At 37.4% G+C, this 17,500-nt stretch overlaps 1 protein-coding gene across 2 annotated transcripts in view; it reads left to right on the top strand.

Moving 5' to 3' along the window:
• Nucleotides 1-17,500, top strand: part of LOC133550095 (nardilysin-like) — a 158,340-nt gene that overhangs the window by 136,860 nt on the left and 3,980 nt on the right. For both annotated transcript variants that reach the window (XM_061896167.1, XM_061896166.1), the window contains exons 26-30: nt 5,120-5,167; nt 7,306-7,358; nt 7,454-7,537; nt 10,604-10,694; nt 11,845-11,961. In XM_061896167.1, coding sequence (XP_061752151.1) covers nt 5,120-5,167; nt 7,306-7,358; nt 7,454-7,537; nt 10,604-10,694; nt 11,845-11,961 — 393 coding nt within the window. The remainder of the gene's footprint in view (nt 1-5,119; nt 5,168-7,305; nt 7,359-7,453; nt 7,538-10,603; nt 10,695-11,844; nt 11,962-17,500) is intronic.

Raw genomic sequence — 17,500 nt, 5'->3', positions numbered from 1 at the left:
AGGCAGAAAGAAGGTACTTCGACTCAGACAGACTTTAATGATCCACAAGGGAAAATGTTCCACACAGTAGCTCAGTTACAATGGATAGAAAAGATAATGCACACAATGGCACAAAAGAGGGTGAAAACAAAAGGTATGAAGTAGACTAAAATGTACAAAAGTAGCAATATAACATGTAACTTATGTTTACATACATATAAGTACAACCACGGAAAACCATCAATGTAAACAAATCACATTAAAAAACTAATAATAACTTCTTAAAGTGACGGTGCAAAAATAAGCAATACATAAGAAATGCTTGATAAAATATAAGAAAATAATACAAAGTATGAATTTTTAATTTTTTTTTCTTACAAGAAAATAGTACAAAGTATGAAATTGTAAGGCTTCACGGTGGCAGTGCGTCTTCCTCACAATTTTCATTTCATTTCATTTTTATTTCATTTTTATTTATCTCATTGATTGATGTGCATTTAGAACGATAAATAATTATATCACAATTATACAATTTAAATTCACACAATTCCTGAGAAGGAGCAGGATGAAGAAAATCTTATAATGTCCTGCCCCATTTGACATAATACATTATCTTACTTCATGAATATCATTTAAGCCGACACGTATATCCAAATGTATTGAAACAATCAAAAACAAAAAACACAAGAAAAACACAACAAGTGCACAACTTCATAAAGTATAAACCAAACCAAGAAAATAATAGTAATAATATAATATACACCTCACGGAATGATACAGAGCAAATACAAAACCAGACAAAAAATAAGTAAAATAATAAATAAAAAACTAAATGTAAACACTTATGGCTGTCCATATGATCTTATTGTTCTATCTTTATATATTTTTTTCAATTGCAATATATTTTTACAGTTTTTTATCTCGTTGTAAAGAGAATTCCACAATTTTACCCCCACCACTGATGTACACATTTGTTTTAAAGTTGTCCTTGAATATTGTTGTTTGAAATGACCTTTTCTTATATGCTCTGTATTCTCAGAAGTGATGACAAACATTTTTTGTAAATGGTCCTGAGTAGTCAGGGTTCAATCCTTCTGTGTGGAGTTTGCATGTTCTCCCCGTGAATGCGTGGGTTCCCTCCGGGTACTCCGGCTTCCTCCCACTTCCAAAGACATGCACCTGGGGATAGGTTGATTGGCAACACTAAATTGGCCCTAGTGTGTGAATGTGAGTGTGAATGTTGTCTGTCTATCTGTGTTGGCCCTGCGATGAGGTGGCGACTTGTCCAGGGTGTACACCGCCTTCCGCTTGATTGTAGCTGAGATGGGCACCATCGCCCCCCGCCACCCCAAAGGGAATAAGCGGTAGAAAATGGATGGATGGATGAAATTGTAATAGAGAAACCCGAGAAGAAATATAATTTGCAGGTGTAGTGCCAGGAATTTACAGCAGTGCTCTAAAATGTAAGCAGGGCTACAGTGGTGTGGTATTACTGGTCTTGGTGGGGATGAGCACCCTGCGTCATTTACAGATCACATTGCTCTTTTAAAAGTGTAAAAAAAAACAAAAAAAAACTGCCATATTTTTGAGGTGACTTGAGTACCCGGAGGGAACCCACGCATTCACGGGGAGAACATGCAAACTTCACACAGAAAGATCCCGAGCCTGGATTTGAACCCAGGACTGCAGGACCTTCGTATTGTGAGGCAGACGCACTAACCCCTCTGCCACCGTGAAGCCCCTGTGATATATCGTTTATATCGATATATTGCCCAGCCTTACTTAATTGGCTGTTAGCGTGTCACTCCCACTGATCAGTTATTATTTCTTGCGTTGCTCGGTTACCAGAGAGCGAGTGGCCTTGTTCGTGCAAGCAACCTTGCTTTGCAACTTTTGGTTTCTTTGGACGAAAAAAAACCTAATTATTATTATTATTATTATTATAACATTTTATCGAACGCATGTTTTATTTATATCAATTAGGTGTTTATCGCAATATGCAGTGGTACCTCTGTTTAATTCCAAAAGGTCCAACAAAAGTCTGAAATGTGCAAAAAGCTAAATTTTTCCCACAAGAAAAAATGCACATTTAATGGGGTGTGGAACGAATCGGTTAAAAAAAAAAAAGTTAAGTATTAATAAATCCATCCATCCATCCATTTTCTACCGCTTATTCCCTTTTGGGGTTGCGGGGGGCGCTGGCGCCTATCTCAGCTACAATCGGGCGGAAGGCGGGGTACACCCTGGACAAGTCGCGGATGAATGAAATTAATAAATGAACATTTAACATCCCTCTTACACTTTGTTAAGGACTCTCATTGGCAAAGGAAGTAGTGAAGTGATTTATATTTATATGACGCTTTTTCTCTAGTGACTCAAAGCGCTTTACATAGTGAAACCCAATATCTAAGTTACATTTAAAGCAGTGTGGGTGGCACTGGGAGCAGGTGGGTAAAGTGTCTTGCCCAAGGACACAACGGCAGTGACTAGGATGGCGGATGCGGGGATCGAACCTGCAACCCTCAAGTTGCTGGCACGGCCGCTCTACCAACCGAGCTATGCCGCCCCAAAAGTAGGAGGGGAGACTCACACGAACGCCACCTACGTACTTTTCTACGGGTTCTTTCTTAACGATAGTCGTAGCGATAGTGCCGTTCCAGGTGTCTTAATAACGTTTGATGTGCTCATGTATTTTTCAGGGGGATGTTTGCAGAATTTGTTTTTTCCCCACCTTTAAAGGGGAACTGCACTACTTTGGGATATCATTCACAATCATTATGTAAGGAAAGAACATATGTTTTTCTTTTTTATGCATTCTAAGTATTAAGTAAATGCGATCAAAGTCAGCTTACAATGGAGCCTATTAAGCACTTAAAAAACACCCAAACACCTCCGTTAAGATTGTATTTACATGCTGTAAGTATATATGTAATCTATTAACAGGCACATTAACAATAACATGTAATATCCATCCATCCATTTTCTACCGCTTATTCCCTTTTGGGGTTATGTATTTTTGCTCATTTTAAGCATACACGGCGCATTAATTAAAAAAAAACTCATCTTGACTTTTGCTTTTTTCTTCAACATGACTAACTCATTGCAGACTTCAAGAGGGCAAACAAACATAATCCAATCCAATCCAATCCACTTTATTTATAAAGCACATTTAAACAACAATAATGTTTCCAAAGTGCTGCACAGCCATGTTAAAAACAATTGTAAAAAAATAAAAATAAAATAAAAAGTATATATATATATATATATATTATGCTCCACCAATGACTGAATAAAAACAAAAAATAAATAAATATAAAACCAATAAAAACAATATAAAAACAAATATGATTAAAAACTATTTTAAAGGGTAAAATCAATTAAAACAGTAAAATAGAAATCAAAGTGTATAAAAAACACAGAGGACAACAGAGAACAGAGGACCACACAACTCACGTAGTGTTAAAAGCCAAAGAATAAAAGTGGGTCTTAAGACGAGACTTAAAACACTCCACTGTGGAAGCAGTTTGAACATGGAGGGGCAGAGTGTTCCAGAGCTTAGGGCCGACCACAGAGAAGGCCCTGTTTCCCCTCATAATGAACATCACTTGCTGTACATTGTTTGCTGTCATGAAGATACCAACTGATATAATCGTGTTATATTCTTATTTAAATGCCCCCCTCTACCTCAAAGAACTACTCACCTCCAAATCCCCCACACGACACCTCTGCTCCGGACCGGCTAACCTCCTCCAAAGCCACGAACAATGGGAGACCGGGCTTTCTGCTCCGCCGCTCCCATTCTGTGGAATGCTCTCCCTGACCACCTGAGGGCACCACAGACTGCAGATGCTTTTAAAAAAGGCTTAAAAACCCTTCTTTTTAAAAAATACTTTTTTTAGATAAATGCATACTAGGTCTAGCTATTAGGCTGTTTTAGTTTTTAGTTGTATTTATTTTTATTATATTTTTATTTTTTAATACACTGTAGCACTTCGAGTTTTTTTACTCCATGTAAAATAGCTCGGTTGGTAGAGCTGCCGTGCCAGCAACTTGAGGGTTGCAGGTTCGATTCCCGCTTGTGCCATCCTAGTCACTGCCGTTGTGTCCTTGGGCAAGACACTTTACCCACCTGCTCCCAGTGCCACCCACACTGGTTGAAATGTAACTTAGATATTGGGTGTCACTATGTAAAGCGTTTTGAGTCACTTGAGAAAAGCGCTATATAAAGTGTTTTTACAAATAAAATGTATTATTGATATTAATATTATTATTATTATAAATGAAGAATGTCTCATAATCCTTGCAAGGAGAAGGGGAGTGGAACCAAGCCTCTTTCCATGTCTTTCTCACCATTAACGGGTCTAAATTGGCTGTCAAAGTATACCAATTTGTCGAATTACATCCTCATTCTTTTACTATCGAGGTGAGACGCATTATTTATGATGTCGAGTAAACTTTCGCGAGCACCGAGACGAAGGCAGTAACCCACCGCTTCTAAAGTTTTATGTATCATTGTAGTGAATATCTTTCCCCGAGTCAGTTTTGGCCATGCACATTTATCTTTTTCTTGTCTTTCTTCCTGACACAACGATTTCTTATTTTTTTTTATTTCCGCCTGTGTTCAGTTCTCAGAGACACAGCCATGACAGGCTGATAATTGCTAGGCCGTTTGCTCCAAACAGGAAAAAGAAACACCTCCTACTGACTTGTGATTTGTCAGACGGTGCCTAGTTCAAGGACATGGTTATTTTCAATAATGATTTGCATATGTGAAAGGGGACGTGGTGTAGGCGTGCCAAGTTATTCCAAGTAGCTTGCGGAATAACTAAGAAATGTGCTTGGATTTGTGCATGCGAACACTTGAATACATCTGTTTTTCACCAGTTGGAAGGTAATGTCATGTTTACTTTTGCTTTGAAAGTGCACATAATTAAGAAATAACTGGATGCCACAATGACAAACTCATTGTTGATATTATTTAGAATGAATCTGGTTTCACTTGCCTCGCAGTCCGTTTAAAGTCTGCTCTTACCAATTCGTACGTGTTATGCTGCGTCTATATTTTCTTCCAAAAAGACTCCTGACAGTTTATGTCGCCTTGCATTTTGTAACTATTATTTAACTGTTTCTTGTATTGCAGTCTGGACCTAAAGCCTTGAGGGAGCATACCCTGGTGGAACTCTTGGTGGTGAGTTATAGTTCTATGTCAGGGGTGTCCAAAGTGCGGCCCCACGGCATGTTTCAAAAATACGATTGAAAAAATTTTAAAACATAAAAAGTGATATAAAGGAGCAAACGGGTGAAATATAACAAGAAAATGTTGCAATGTTTACTCTAATAACACAAAGCTGCCATGCAGGCTGTTTATTTCTTTAAAAAATAATAATGAATCAAAATCAATGTCATTATGAATTATTGACCTATTCAGGGCTCTAATTATGTCACTTTAAATATTCCACTTTGAGTTATTTTTGGAGGAAAATGTAGCTATTTTGTGTTTGCCATATAAAAAAACTGAGCTGTTTTTTTAAAAAAGGGCCTAAAATGAACAAACAAAAAACATAACAATAAAACTTATAATGGACGGAGAGATCTGAAGTTGATCTCGAGATTATTCTGTTAAAAGTAAACAGTAGAAAAAAAATGTATAATTTATTTTCTAACACTTTAATGGATTTAATGAATAAATAAACTTGGATCCCCAATAATTTTAGTGTGATTTGTTTTTTAATGTCATTGCTCAAAAAATAATAATTAATTAAAATCAATGGTGTTATGGGTTATTGACCTTTTTTGCTCCAATTATTATATAATCTCTTAAAAAAATTATTGGGTGAAAATATTGCATATTTTGTGATTTTTCCATAAAAGCATTTTTTTTTTGTGACATAAAGAGTATACAACTTAAATCTTTAAAATCAAATATATTGACAGATAGACCTAATGTTGATCTAGAGCATGGGTGTCAAACTCTGGCCCGCGGGCCAAATTTGGCCCGCCGTGTAATTTCATTTGGCCCTTGAGGTAATATCAAATTAAGATTAGAGCTGGCCTGCCGGTATCATACAGCAGCGATTCCTCTGTAACACCGCATTCACCGCTGATATTCGTGCTTGCCAACCCTCACGATTTTCCCGGGAGACTCCTAAAGTTCAGTGCCCCTCCCGAAAATCTCCCGGAGCAACCATTCTTCCGAATTTCTCCCGATTTCCACCCGGACAACAATATTGGGGGCGTGCCTAGAAGTCACTGCCTTTAGCGTCCTCTACAGCCTGTCGTCACGTCCGCTTTTCCGCCATACAAACAACGTGCAGGTCCAGTCACATAATATATGCTGCTTTAACACACACAAGTGAATGCAAGGCATACTTGGTCAACAGCCATAAGGGTCACACTGAGGGTGGCCGTATAAACAACTTTACACTTTTACAAATATTTAGATTAGATAGATTAGATAGTACTTTATTTATTCCGTCAGGAGAGTTCCTTCAGGAAAGTTAAAATGTTCAGCACAATCCCATTCAAGATCAGACAAACATTACAGGGAGACAGAACAGGATCGCTGACGGGTCTGCCGGCTTCCAGCGTCCCTTACAAAAAAGATGAGATACAGGTAAACAAGGAGGGGGATTAAAATGAAATAAAATAAAAAAATATGCGCCACACTGTGAAGCCACACAAAACAAGAATGACAAACACATTTCGGGAGAACTTCCGCACCGTAGCACTACATAAATACCCAGGATCCCTTGCAGCACTAACTCTTCCGGGATGCTACAATATACACCCCCGCTACCCCCAATTTTTATTTACATTTTATTTGATATGCCATTGATATTTTTTACTCATTATTATTATTTGAAACTCGATTTTGTATGTGACTATAAAGCTGCATAAGCCTTGCTTGTTTAATATTCAATGCAAAACTTGTTTGGGTCCCTATTAAAAGGTTAATTCGTTCAACCTTGGCCCGCGGCTTTGTTCAGTTTTAAATTTTGGCCCAGTCTGTATTTGAGTTTGGCACCCCTGATCTAGAGATTTAAAACTTGAATAATAATTTTAAAAAAATAATACTGAATAATGACACATTTTTAATATTTTTTGACCATAACCCTTTGAGGTCCCTGAGATCAAGCCTGAGTGGAGGCCGAAATTAATATTTTTTATACATGTATTGTATTGTTTTTTTAACTGAAAAATATCAAAATGGCCCCCACTTGCTTTGATTTTCCAGTGTGTGCCCCTCAATGGATAAAGTTTGGACACCCCTGTTCTATGTTGTTAGTCTTCAAGTAATCTTTGAGCGAAAGCTATGTTTTCTTGCAGATGCACATGGAGGAGCCTTGTTTTGACTTCCTCCGCACCAAAGAGACTCTTGGGTGGGTTCACGCTCACCCCTTATCTTCACATCATGGTTATATAATAATGCCTATTCTGATTGGTCGATTGGCTCTATTTTCAACCTGCTCTACAGATACCACGTCTACCCGACCTGCAGAAACACCTCGGGTGTTCTGGGTTTCTCGGTCACCGTGGAGACGCAGGCCTCCAAGTTCAAGTGAGTGTGCGACCACGTTTTCCCGCTCAAGTCAAAAGCCCCATAAGTTGCTTGAACTCAGCATGAGTGGTGAACTTGGTTTTAGTGTTGTCAAAGGATTATATTTAATCAGATTAACTACTCGTTTGCATGTTGTTTAATCGTGATTAATCGCAGTAAATTACTTGCGCGCATGTTTTGAATGAATTTAAAAAAGACCCCAATATTTTGGACACAAATGCAATTTCATTGTCAGAATAGCATACAGGAGTATTTTTTTAAATGTTTTACTTTAATGCAGTGCAGTTCAAAACTTGCTAACAGTTTTATCTAAAGTACCATCTTGGTATGTATACAAACCCGGTTTTCATATGAGTTGGGAAATTGTGTTAGATGTAAATATAAACGGAATACAATGATTTGCAAATCATTTTCAACCCATATTCAGTTGAATATGCTACAAAGACAACATATTTGATGTTTAAACTGATAAACCTTTTTTTTCGCAAATAAACATTAACTTTAGAATTTGATGCCAGCAACAACTTGGGAAGGTGGCCATAAATACTGATAAAGTTGAGGAATGCTCATCAAACACTTATGTGGAACGTCCCACAGATGTGCAGGCTAATTGGGAACAGGTGGGTGCCATGATTGGGTATAAAAACAGCTTCCCAAAAAATGCTCAGTCTTTCACAAGAAAGGATGGGGCGAGGTACACCCCTTTGTCCACAACTGCGTGAGCAAATAGTCCAACAGTTTAAGAACAAAGTTTCTCAAAGTGCAATTGCAAGAAATTTAGGGATTTCAACATCTACGGTCCATAATATCCTCAAAAGGTTTAGAGAATCTGGAGAAATCACTCCACGTAGGTGGCATGGCCGAAAACCAACATTGAATGACCGTGACCTTCCATTCCTCAGACGGCACTGTATCAAAAAACGACATCAATATCTAAAGGATATCACCACATGGGCTCAGGAACACTTCGGAAAACCACTGTCACTAAATACAGTTGGTCGCTACATCTGTGAGTGCAAGTTAAAGCTCTACTATGCAAAGCGAAAGCCATTTATCAACAACATCCAGAAACGCCGCCATATTCTCTGGGCCCGTGATCATCTAAGATGGACTGATGCAAAGTGGAAAAGTGTTCTGTGGTCTGACGAGTCCACATTTCAAATTGTTTTTGGAAATATTCGACATCGTGTCATCCATACCAAAGGGGAAGCGAACCATCCAGACTGTTATCGACGCAAAGTTCAAAAGCCAGCATCTGTGATGGTATGGGGGTGCATTAGTGCCCAAGGCATGGGTAACTTACACATCTGTGATGGCACCATTAATGCTGAAAGGTACGTACAGGTTTTGGAACAACATATGTTGTCATCTAAGCGCCGTCTTTTTCATGGACGCCCCTGCTTATTTCACCAAGACAATGCCAAGCCACATTCAGCACCTGTTACAACAGCGTGGCTTCGTAAAAAAAGAGTGCAGGTACTTTCCTGGCCCGCCTGCAGTCCAGACCTGTCTCCCATCGAAAATGTGTGGCGCATTATGAAGCGTAAAATACGACAGCGGAGACCCCTGACTGTTGAACAACTGAAGCTCTACATAAAACAAAAATGAGAAAGAATTCCACTTTCAAAGCTTCAACAATTAGTTTCCTCAGTTCCCAAACATTTATTGAGTGTTGTTAAAAGAAAAGGTGATGTAACACAGTGGTGAACATGCCCTTTCCCAACTACTTTGGCAAGTGTTGCAGCCATGAAATTCTAAGTTAATTATTATTTGCAAAAAAAAATCAAGTTTATGAGTTTGAACATCAAATATTTTGTCTTTGTAGTGTATTCAATTGAATATGGGTTGAAAAGGATTTGCAAATCATTGTATTCCGTTTATATTTACGTCTAACACTATTTCCCAATTCATTTGTATTTTAAAGTGAAATTTGCCAGCAAACACACCTCACTCATCTTTGTTTTACTGACTTTTAAGCAGTTCTTCTCCAAGAGTGGGATGGGTCCCCCTAAAAGGGGCGTGGTACGATGCTCGGTAGGCAGGGGGCTCGTGTGACCTCGTGGAACATGCTTTATCAGTATCATGCTACAGACCCTGTGTACTACAAAAAATTCTCATCAGCACAAATTGTTTTATTTTTTTTTTTGGTTTTATTAAAGTGGTTTATATATTGTGCCCCAGAGCTCATGTTGCTGATCAATTGAAATGATTATTTATTGAATTTTATTTTTCACTATGAAACAGTTCAAGTCATTCAAAATCTTGTAGTTGTTTAAAGAAGGATTTAATTTCAGTAAAATTGATGCACCTTAAATATTTTTTGTTACAGACTGAAAAAATAATGTTAATAAAATTATTTGTTGCAAGTTGATATTCCTTTCTTTTTTTGTATTTTTTGTTGTATTTAATGTTAATAAGGATGCAATGTTATGTAGGCGTGTATTTATAAGAAAATCTATGGTAATGATTTACTATCGATGGTCACAGCGGCGAGTTGGGGGGCACAGAATGTTTTCATCTTTCTAGGGGGGGAACAAAAAAATTTTTAGAAGCACTGTCATATAGTGAAGTGAAGTGAATTATATTTATATAGCGCTTTTCTCTAGTGACTCAAAGCGCTTTACATAGTGACACCCAATATCTAAGTTACATTTAAACCAGTGTGGGTGGCACTGGGAGCAGGTGGGTAAAGTGTCTTGCCCAAGGACACAACGGCAGTGACTAGGCTGGCGGAAGTGGGAATCGAACCTGCAACCCCCAAGTTGCTATACCGCTCGGAACCTGCTCTGCCTTTTTTTTACCAAAGTAAACGAGCATGTGCGGTCAAAATAAATTGTACGAACATTTTCCATATATACATTATTAATGCAGTGATTTGTGATAAATGACTTTTAAAGCGTCACCTTTGACAACCCTACTTCTGTTAACCCATGCATGACGGACAAAAATGACTTGAATTTCTTGATGGAGACAGTTTGACCCGATATCATTTCTATTTCTATTATTCTAGTGATTGGCTGATAGAACAAATGTGTTGATGATTCTTGAAACTTCTCTACCTTTCAGTACAGAGCTGGTTGAGCTGAAAATTGAAGAGTTCCTGACTTTATTTGGGGAGACGCTCAGTGCGCTGACCGATGACGCCTTTCGCACACAGGTGTTTGTTACAACAGATACCGTATTTCCTTGAATTGCCGCCGGGGCGTTTATTAATTTAAAACCAATTCTCACTCCTGCGCTTACCAAAGGCATGCGGTAAAGGTAAGCATTCGCTAATTATTTTAAAACCTCTTCTCACTTCGGCACTGACCAAAGGCATGTAGTAAAGATTTGAGTGTGATGTAAGGATACCATCATGAAAAGCACATTTAATTAAAAAAACTTTATTATGGTCTTACCTTTACTTATAAATGAAGTCCATTCCAGCTCCTTCTGATCAAAAGCGTCGATAACTTGTTTATAGAAGTCTTCCTTATCTTTCTTCAGTTTTAAAAGTCTCTCTGTCTCGATGGAGATCTTCCTTTACTACCTCCTGCTTCGATTGAAAGTCCAGTTTAGAAAACTGCTATCAGTTAGCTCGGCTCCTCAAGTCCGAGCGACGACAGAATTATCCTCTGACAACACCCCCTCCCGTTCTGCTCCGTGGGTGATCTCTTTATCTCACCGCTGCCACCATGAAGTGTTATTGTATGAATAATACACTGGGTATTTAGGACTGGAACATTCTTTCTTTCAGCCCCGTTGTTTACATAGCCAGCATAGGAGTGTTACATCCTAAAAGGTCCTCCGTGCATCCCCCGCATCATATCCGTACCAGCACATATCACGTCACTCATTGTCAATTCTTCTGCAGCCGAGTAGTCGCAAGAAAGATCACTAGCGCCCTCTACCACCAGGAGGCAGGAGTTATTTAATGACTCATATTTGACACACGCAGCTACGGTATATTAATAAAACATAGCTGCTTACTGTTCTTTTTAGCATATTCAATAGCTTGGACCTTAAATCCTACTGAAATGCTCTTAATCTTCTTCCCTTTATGCGATTTCAAATTACCGGTATTGAAATCAGCTTCCTCCATTTTGAAAATGATAACAGGGGAAGTGTCACTCGTGATGTCACGAGTTTGACCAGGCGGTAATACTAAGCATGCGCTAATTCTTTTGCGAAGCGAGTTTGACCCGGTAGTAATTCAAGGCAGGCGCATACTATATGCCCGGCGGCAATTCAAGGAAATACGGTAGATCAGCTGTTCTCTGGCAGATGCAGTCGTATGTATTGTGTGTGTACGTGTGTGTGTTTGGCAGGTGACTGCTCTAGTGAAGCTCAAAGAGTGTGAGGACACACACCTTGGCGAGGAGGTGGACAGGAACTGGACTGAGGTGGTGACACAGCAGTATGTGTTTGACCGACTGAACAGAGAGGTGACACACTCATAACACACACTTTTAAATGAAGTTTAAGCTCCAAAACATTAGGTCTATTATAAATTATCATTAGTAACTAGCAGAGGTGGGTAGTAACGCGCCACATTTACTCCGTTACATCTACTTGAGTAACTTTTGGGATAAATTGTACTTCTAAGAGTAGTTTTTATGCAACATACTTTTACTTTTACTTGAGTGTATTTATAAAGAAGAAACGCTACTTTTAATCCGCTCCATTTGTCTACAATCAGCTCGTTACTCGCTACTTTTTTTTTATCGATCTGTTAATGCACGCTTTGTTTGTTTTGATTTTGTCAGACACGCATTCAAAGTAGGATCTACGCATGCCTGCGTTTCACCAATCAAATGCAGTCACTTGTGACGTTGGACCAATCAAACAAAACCAGGCGGTCACGTGACCGTCACACATCGAATCCCACCTAAAAAGTTGAAAAAGTTATTGGGGTGTTACCATTTAGTGGTCAATTGTGCAGAATATGTACTGTACTGTGCAATATACTAATAAAAGTTTCAATCAATCAATCAAAAGTGTGAAGGAAAAAAGACACTTTTTATTTCAACCGTACTTCCCGTCAAAAGCCTAAAGACTGATAGCACAGTTCCTGTCTTCACAATAAAAGCGCCGCTCCATTGCGCCTGCGCTAACAAAATAAGAGTCTCCGAAAGCCAGCGCAAACAAGCGAGCAAGCTACGGAGTTTGCCTCCAATGTATTTCTTGTAAAGTGTATAAAAACGAATATGGAAGCTGGAAAAATAAGATGCCAAAAACCAACGACTTTCATGTGGTATTAGACAGAAAAGAGGAACTTTTTTTCTCCTCCATTTGAAAATGTGGACGTTATCAGCACTACTGTCTGATTCCAATCAATGCAAGTCATCAGAATCAGGTAATACACCAACTTATATTCTTGTCTTCATGAAAGATAGGAATCTATATGTTAAACATGCATGTATATTCATTAAAACACCTTTAACATGTCAACAAAAACGGCAAAATAAATAACTATAAATTATATACTGTATATATATATATATATATATATATATATATATATGGTATGTGTGTGTATGTATATATGAGGTAGATCAACTTGACTTGGTCATTTATTAAGTAATTGATTAACGTTGAAAAACTTTTTTGGGCGTTACCATTTAGTGATCAATCGTACAGAATATGTACTGTACTGTGCAATCTACTAATACAAGTTTCAATCAATCAATCAATCAATCGATGAATGCCTACTGAGCCTATGGTGCTGTTAAGTTATTGTGGCTCAATTTGCCTTAATTGTTTTATTTTAATGTATTATTATTTAATATATATTATTGTTTTAGTTGCTTAAGAGATATTCCTGGCTATGAATTTGCTCATTGCTATTTTTATGTTTTTGTGCATTACTTGTTGCCGTCATCATTAAACAAACAGGTTACTCATCAGTTACTCAGTACTTGAGTGGTTTTTTCACAACATAGTTTTTACTTTTACTCAAGTAAATATTTGGGTGACTACTCCTTACTTTTACTTGAGTAATAAATCTCTAAAGTAACAGTACTCTTACTTGAGTAGAATTTCTGGCTACTCTCCCCACCTCTGGTAACTAGTAGGGCTGGGCGATACATCGAATATACTTGATATATCGCGGGTTTGTCTCTGTGCGATATAGAAAGTGACTATATCGTGATATTCAAGTATTCAGTACGTCCTCACGCAGTTGCTTTCAACTGCGGGTATTACACTACAGGCTGTTTTCAGTTTTTCCTGTCTCTCATTCTCACAGAGACATCAAACAAGTGCACCTTCTTACATACGTCACATACAGTCTTGCGTGCAACGTCATACACCCTCGCGAAGCAGAGAGGTAGCGGCATGGTAAAGTCAGCTGTGGCAGGCGCTAGCGGACTGGTGCGAGTGGTAATACGAGAGAAAAGAAGGTGCGAATCTGGTAACAAATGAAGGAAGAAGAATTAATTCCCAAGAAAAAACGTCAGGGAGTCCATCGCCTGTCGGTGGTTTGGCTTCAAGCAGGAAGATGTTGAAGCGTTGCTACAAAAAGTAGCAGCTCTACTAATTTGTAGCATCATTTGAAAAGTCACCCGCTAGAGCAGGGGTCGGGAACCTTTTTGGCTGAGAGAGCCAAGCCAAATATTTTAAAATGTATTTCCGTGAGAGCCATATAATATTTTTTTTTAACGCTGAACACAACAAAACGCGTACATTTTTAAGAACGACCAACATTTCTAGAGAGGTCTCTTATTCTTTGTAATAAGATTGTTATTCTGAAGCTAACTGTGGAGGGGGTGTGGCCTGCAGGCCTGCAGCGAAGCGGGATGTTGCCAGTACCGGCCTCGAAATCAGCGGCAGGTGCATAGATGGCCCACCTGGGCCTTTTTATCTGATCACCTGTCGCTATGTCATAAGCAGCAGCCAGGAGGAGAGACGGGCTTGGGGCTAGAAACCAAAGCACGAGCGAGAATGAAAGAGAAAAAGACAATTGCTGGAAAGCAACTGAGAGACTTATTGAAAAATAAAACAATATTGTAACCCTGAAACAGGCTCTCATGTCAGTGCTTGGTGGTCTGAAGAACCCCCTGGAGGGCAAGCCCCACACTAACCAATAATAAATAAATGACTTCTTACCAACTTATTGAACATAAAAATACATGACAATGTTTTATATTTTGAACGTTATTTTTAACACTGTGATTACAAGTGGAATTATTCATTATTTATCGTGTTGAGCAATGTCAGCTCAGATTTATCCGAGAGCCAGATGCAGACATCAAAAGAGCCACATCTGGATCGCGAGCCATAGGTTCCCTACCCCTGCGCTAGACAATAAGGAGTGCTTGAAACTCCGCATGTCAACATCTTCGTTCGGTGCCACACCCAACAAAATGCCGAAGCAACCAGCACTGACCCAATTGAGCCTGACGTCTTCCATTTCCAGATCAATACTGTATAAAAAAAATAGTCAACAACAGAAGAAGATAACGTCCGCAGGAACCTACCACATAGCGAAGGACATACATTATTTGATTTCCTGTTATGCAGCTCATTTTTATTTAACAGATATTGAAATATCTTGTCTGACATCATGCACAAAAGTGCACTTTATTTATTTTTAGCTATTGTAGTGGCGTTCTGTACAAAAAGTGCATTTTAATTTAGTGTTGTTTTAATAAGTCATCTTAGTGACATCATGCACAAAAGTGCACTAATAGCTTGTTTTAAAGTGTCTCTGACAATCTTGCACTTTCTGTTTTGGAAATGACATGAATGTTTGTGCCACTGCTTAATAACTGTTTAATTAATAGAGTTTGGGTAAATGTTCTTAGTTGTGTTAAGCCTTTTTGCATGAAGGTTTAAAATGAGCATATATTAATGCAGTATGAACAAGAATGTTTTAATGTAAACACATAGAATCATCATACTGCTGTGATTATATGCATCAAGTGTTCATTCAAAGCTAAGGCAAAATATTGAGATACATATCGTGTATCGCAGAGGTCACCAACCTTTTTGGAACCAAGAGCTACTTCTTGGATACTGATTAATGCGAAGAGCTACCAGTTTGATACACACTTAAATAAATTGCCAGAAATAGCCAATTTGCTCAATTTACCTTTAATAAAAAATAAAATAAAATAAAAAATAAAATATAAATATATATATATATATATATATATATATAATATGGGTATTTCTGTCCGTCATTCCGTCGTACATTGTTTTTCCTTTTACGTAAAGTTTTTTGTAGAGAATAAATGGTGAAAAAAACACTTAATTGAACGGTTTAAAAGAGGAGAAAACACGAAAAAAAATGAAAATAAAATTTTTAAACATAGTTTATTTTCAATTTCGACTCTTTCAAATTCAAAATTCAACCGAAAAAAGTGAAGAGAAAAACTAACTAATTCGAATCTTTTTGAAAAAATTAAAAAAGGAATTTATGGAACATTATTAGTCATTTTTCCTGATTAAGATTAATTTTAGAATTTTGATGACATGTTTTAAATAGGTTAAAATCCAATCTGCACTTTGTTAGAATATATAACAAATTGGATTGAGCTATATTTCTAACAAAGACAAATCATTATTTCTTCTAGATTTTCCCGAAAAAAAATTTTTTCAAGGAATTCAAAAGACTTTGAAATAAGATTTAAATTTGATTCTACGGATTTTCTAGATTTGCCAGAATATTTTTTTTTAAATTTCAGTCATAATAAGTTTGGAGAAATATTTCACAAATATTCTTTGTCGAAAAAACAGTAGCTAAAATGAATTAAATTAAAATGTATTTATAATTCTTTACAATAAAACAAATACATTTACTTGAACATTGATTAAAATTGTCAGGAAAGAAGAGGAAGGAATTTAAAAGGTAAAAAGGTATATGTGTTTAAAAATCCTAAAATCATTTTTAAGGTTGTATTTTTCCTCTAAAATTGTCTTTCTAAAAGTTATAAGAAGCAAAGTAAAAAAATTTATGAATTTATGTAAACAAGTGAAGACCAAGTCTTAAAAATATTTTCTCGGGTTTTTAAATTCTATTTGAGTTTTGTCTCTCTTAGAATTAAAAATGTCGAGCAAAGCGAGACCAGCTTGCTAGTAAATAAATAAAATGTAAAAAATAGAGGCAGCTCACTGGTAAGTGCTGCTATTTGAGCTATTTTTAGAACAGGCCAGCGGGCGACTCATCTGGTCCTTACGGGCGACCTGATGCCCGCGGGCACCGCGTTGGTGACCCCTGGTGTATCGTGACATGGCATAAAAATATTGCGATATTAATAAAAGGCCATATTGCCCAGCCCTAGTAACTAATGTGTAATTAAGCAGCATCAGCAGTTTGGCCTGAAAGTATTTGGACAGCAATGTTTATTTTCATCATTTAACCTTTAAGCACCACCAGCATCGATTTAACATGGAACTGGGTAAGAAGCTTCTTGACCAACAGGAAGCAGTATATGAAGTTAGGAGAACGCACTTCTACAGCTCTAAATATATCCCGTGGTATACCCCAGGGGTCAATACTGTGACCAAAATTGTTCATTCTCTAAACAAATGACATTTGTAATGTTGCAAAGGACTTACAAGTTATTTGCAGACGTTACAATCGCATTTTGTTCAGAAGAGAACACATGAAAGCTACTAAAAACAATACACTATCCTTGATCCTCAGTAAAACTAGAATAATGCTATTCGGGAACAGCAGGTGACAAAGTCATACACAAATAGACAGAGTAGACATTGAACTTTTGGGTGTTATAGTAGATGAAAAACTGAACTTTATATATAACATAAGGTGGCAATAAATATGTCAATAATGAATAAAGCAAAAAAAAAATCACTCTATATTCTCTACTGAGTTATTTTAGAGAAATATAGGAAAATAACTAAAAAAATAAACTTCTGTCACTAACCGTGCTACAAAAAAAGGCAGGTTAGAATAATACATAATGTTGAATATAGAGAACACTCAAACCCTTAATTTAATCAAACGTATTAAAATTCAGT

This window comes from Nerophis ophidion, linkage group LG03 (genome assembly GCF_033978795.1).
Source record: "Nerophis ophidion isolate RoL-2023_Sa linkage group LG03, RoL_Noph_v1.0, whole genome shotgun sequence".
In the NCBI taxonomy this organism is placed as follows: domain Eukaryota; kingdom Metazoa; phylum Chordata; class Actinopteri; order Syngnathiformes; family Syngnathidae; genus Nerophis; species Nerophis ophidion.
The sequence above is the reverse complement of the archived record's forward strand: the minus strand, read 5'-3'. Positions and strand labels throughout refer to the sequence as shown.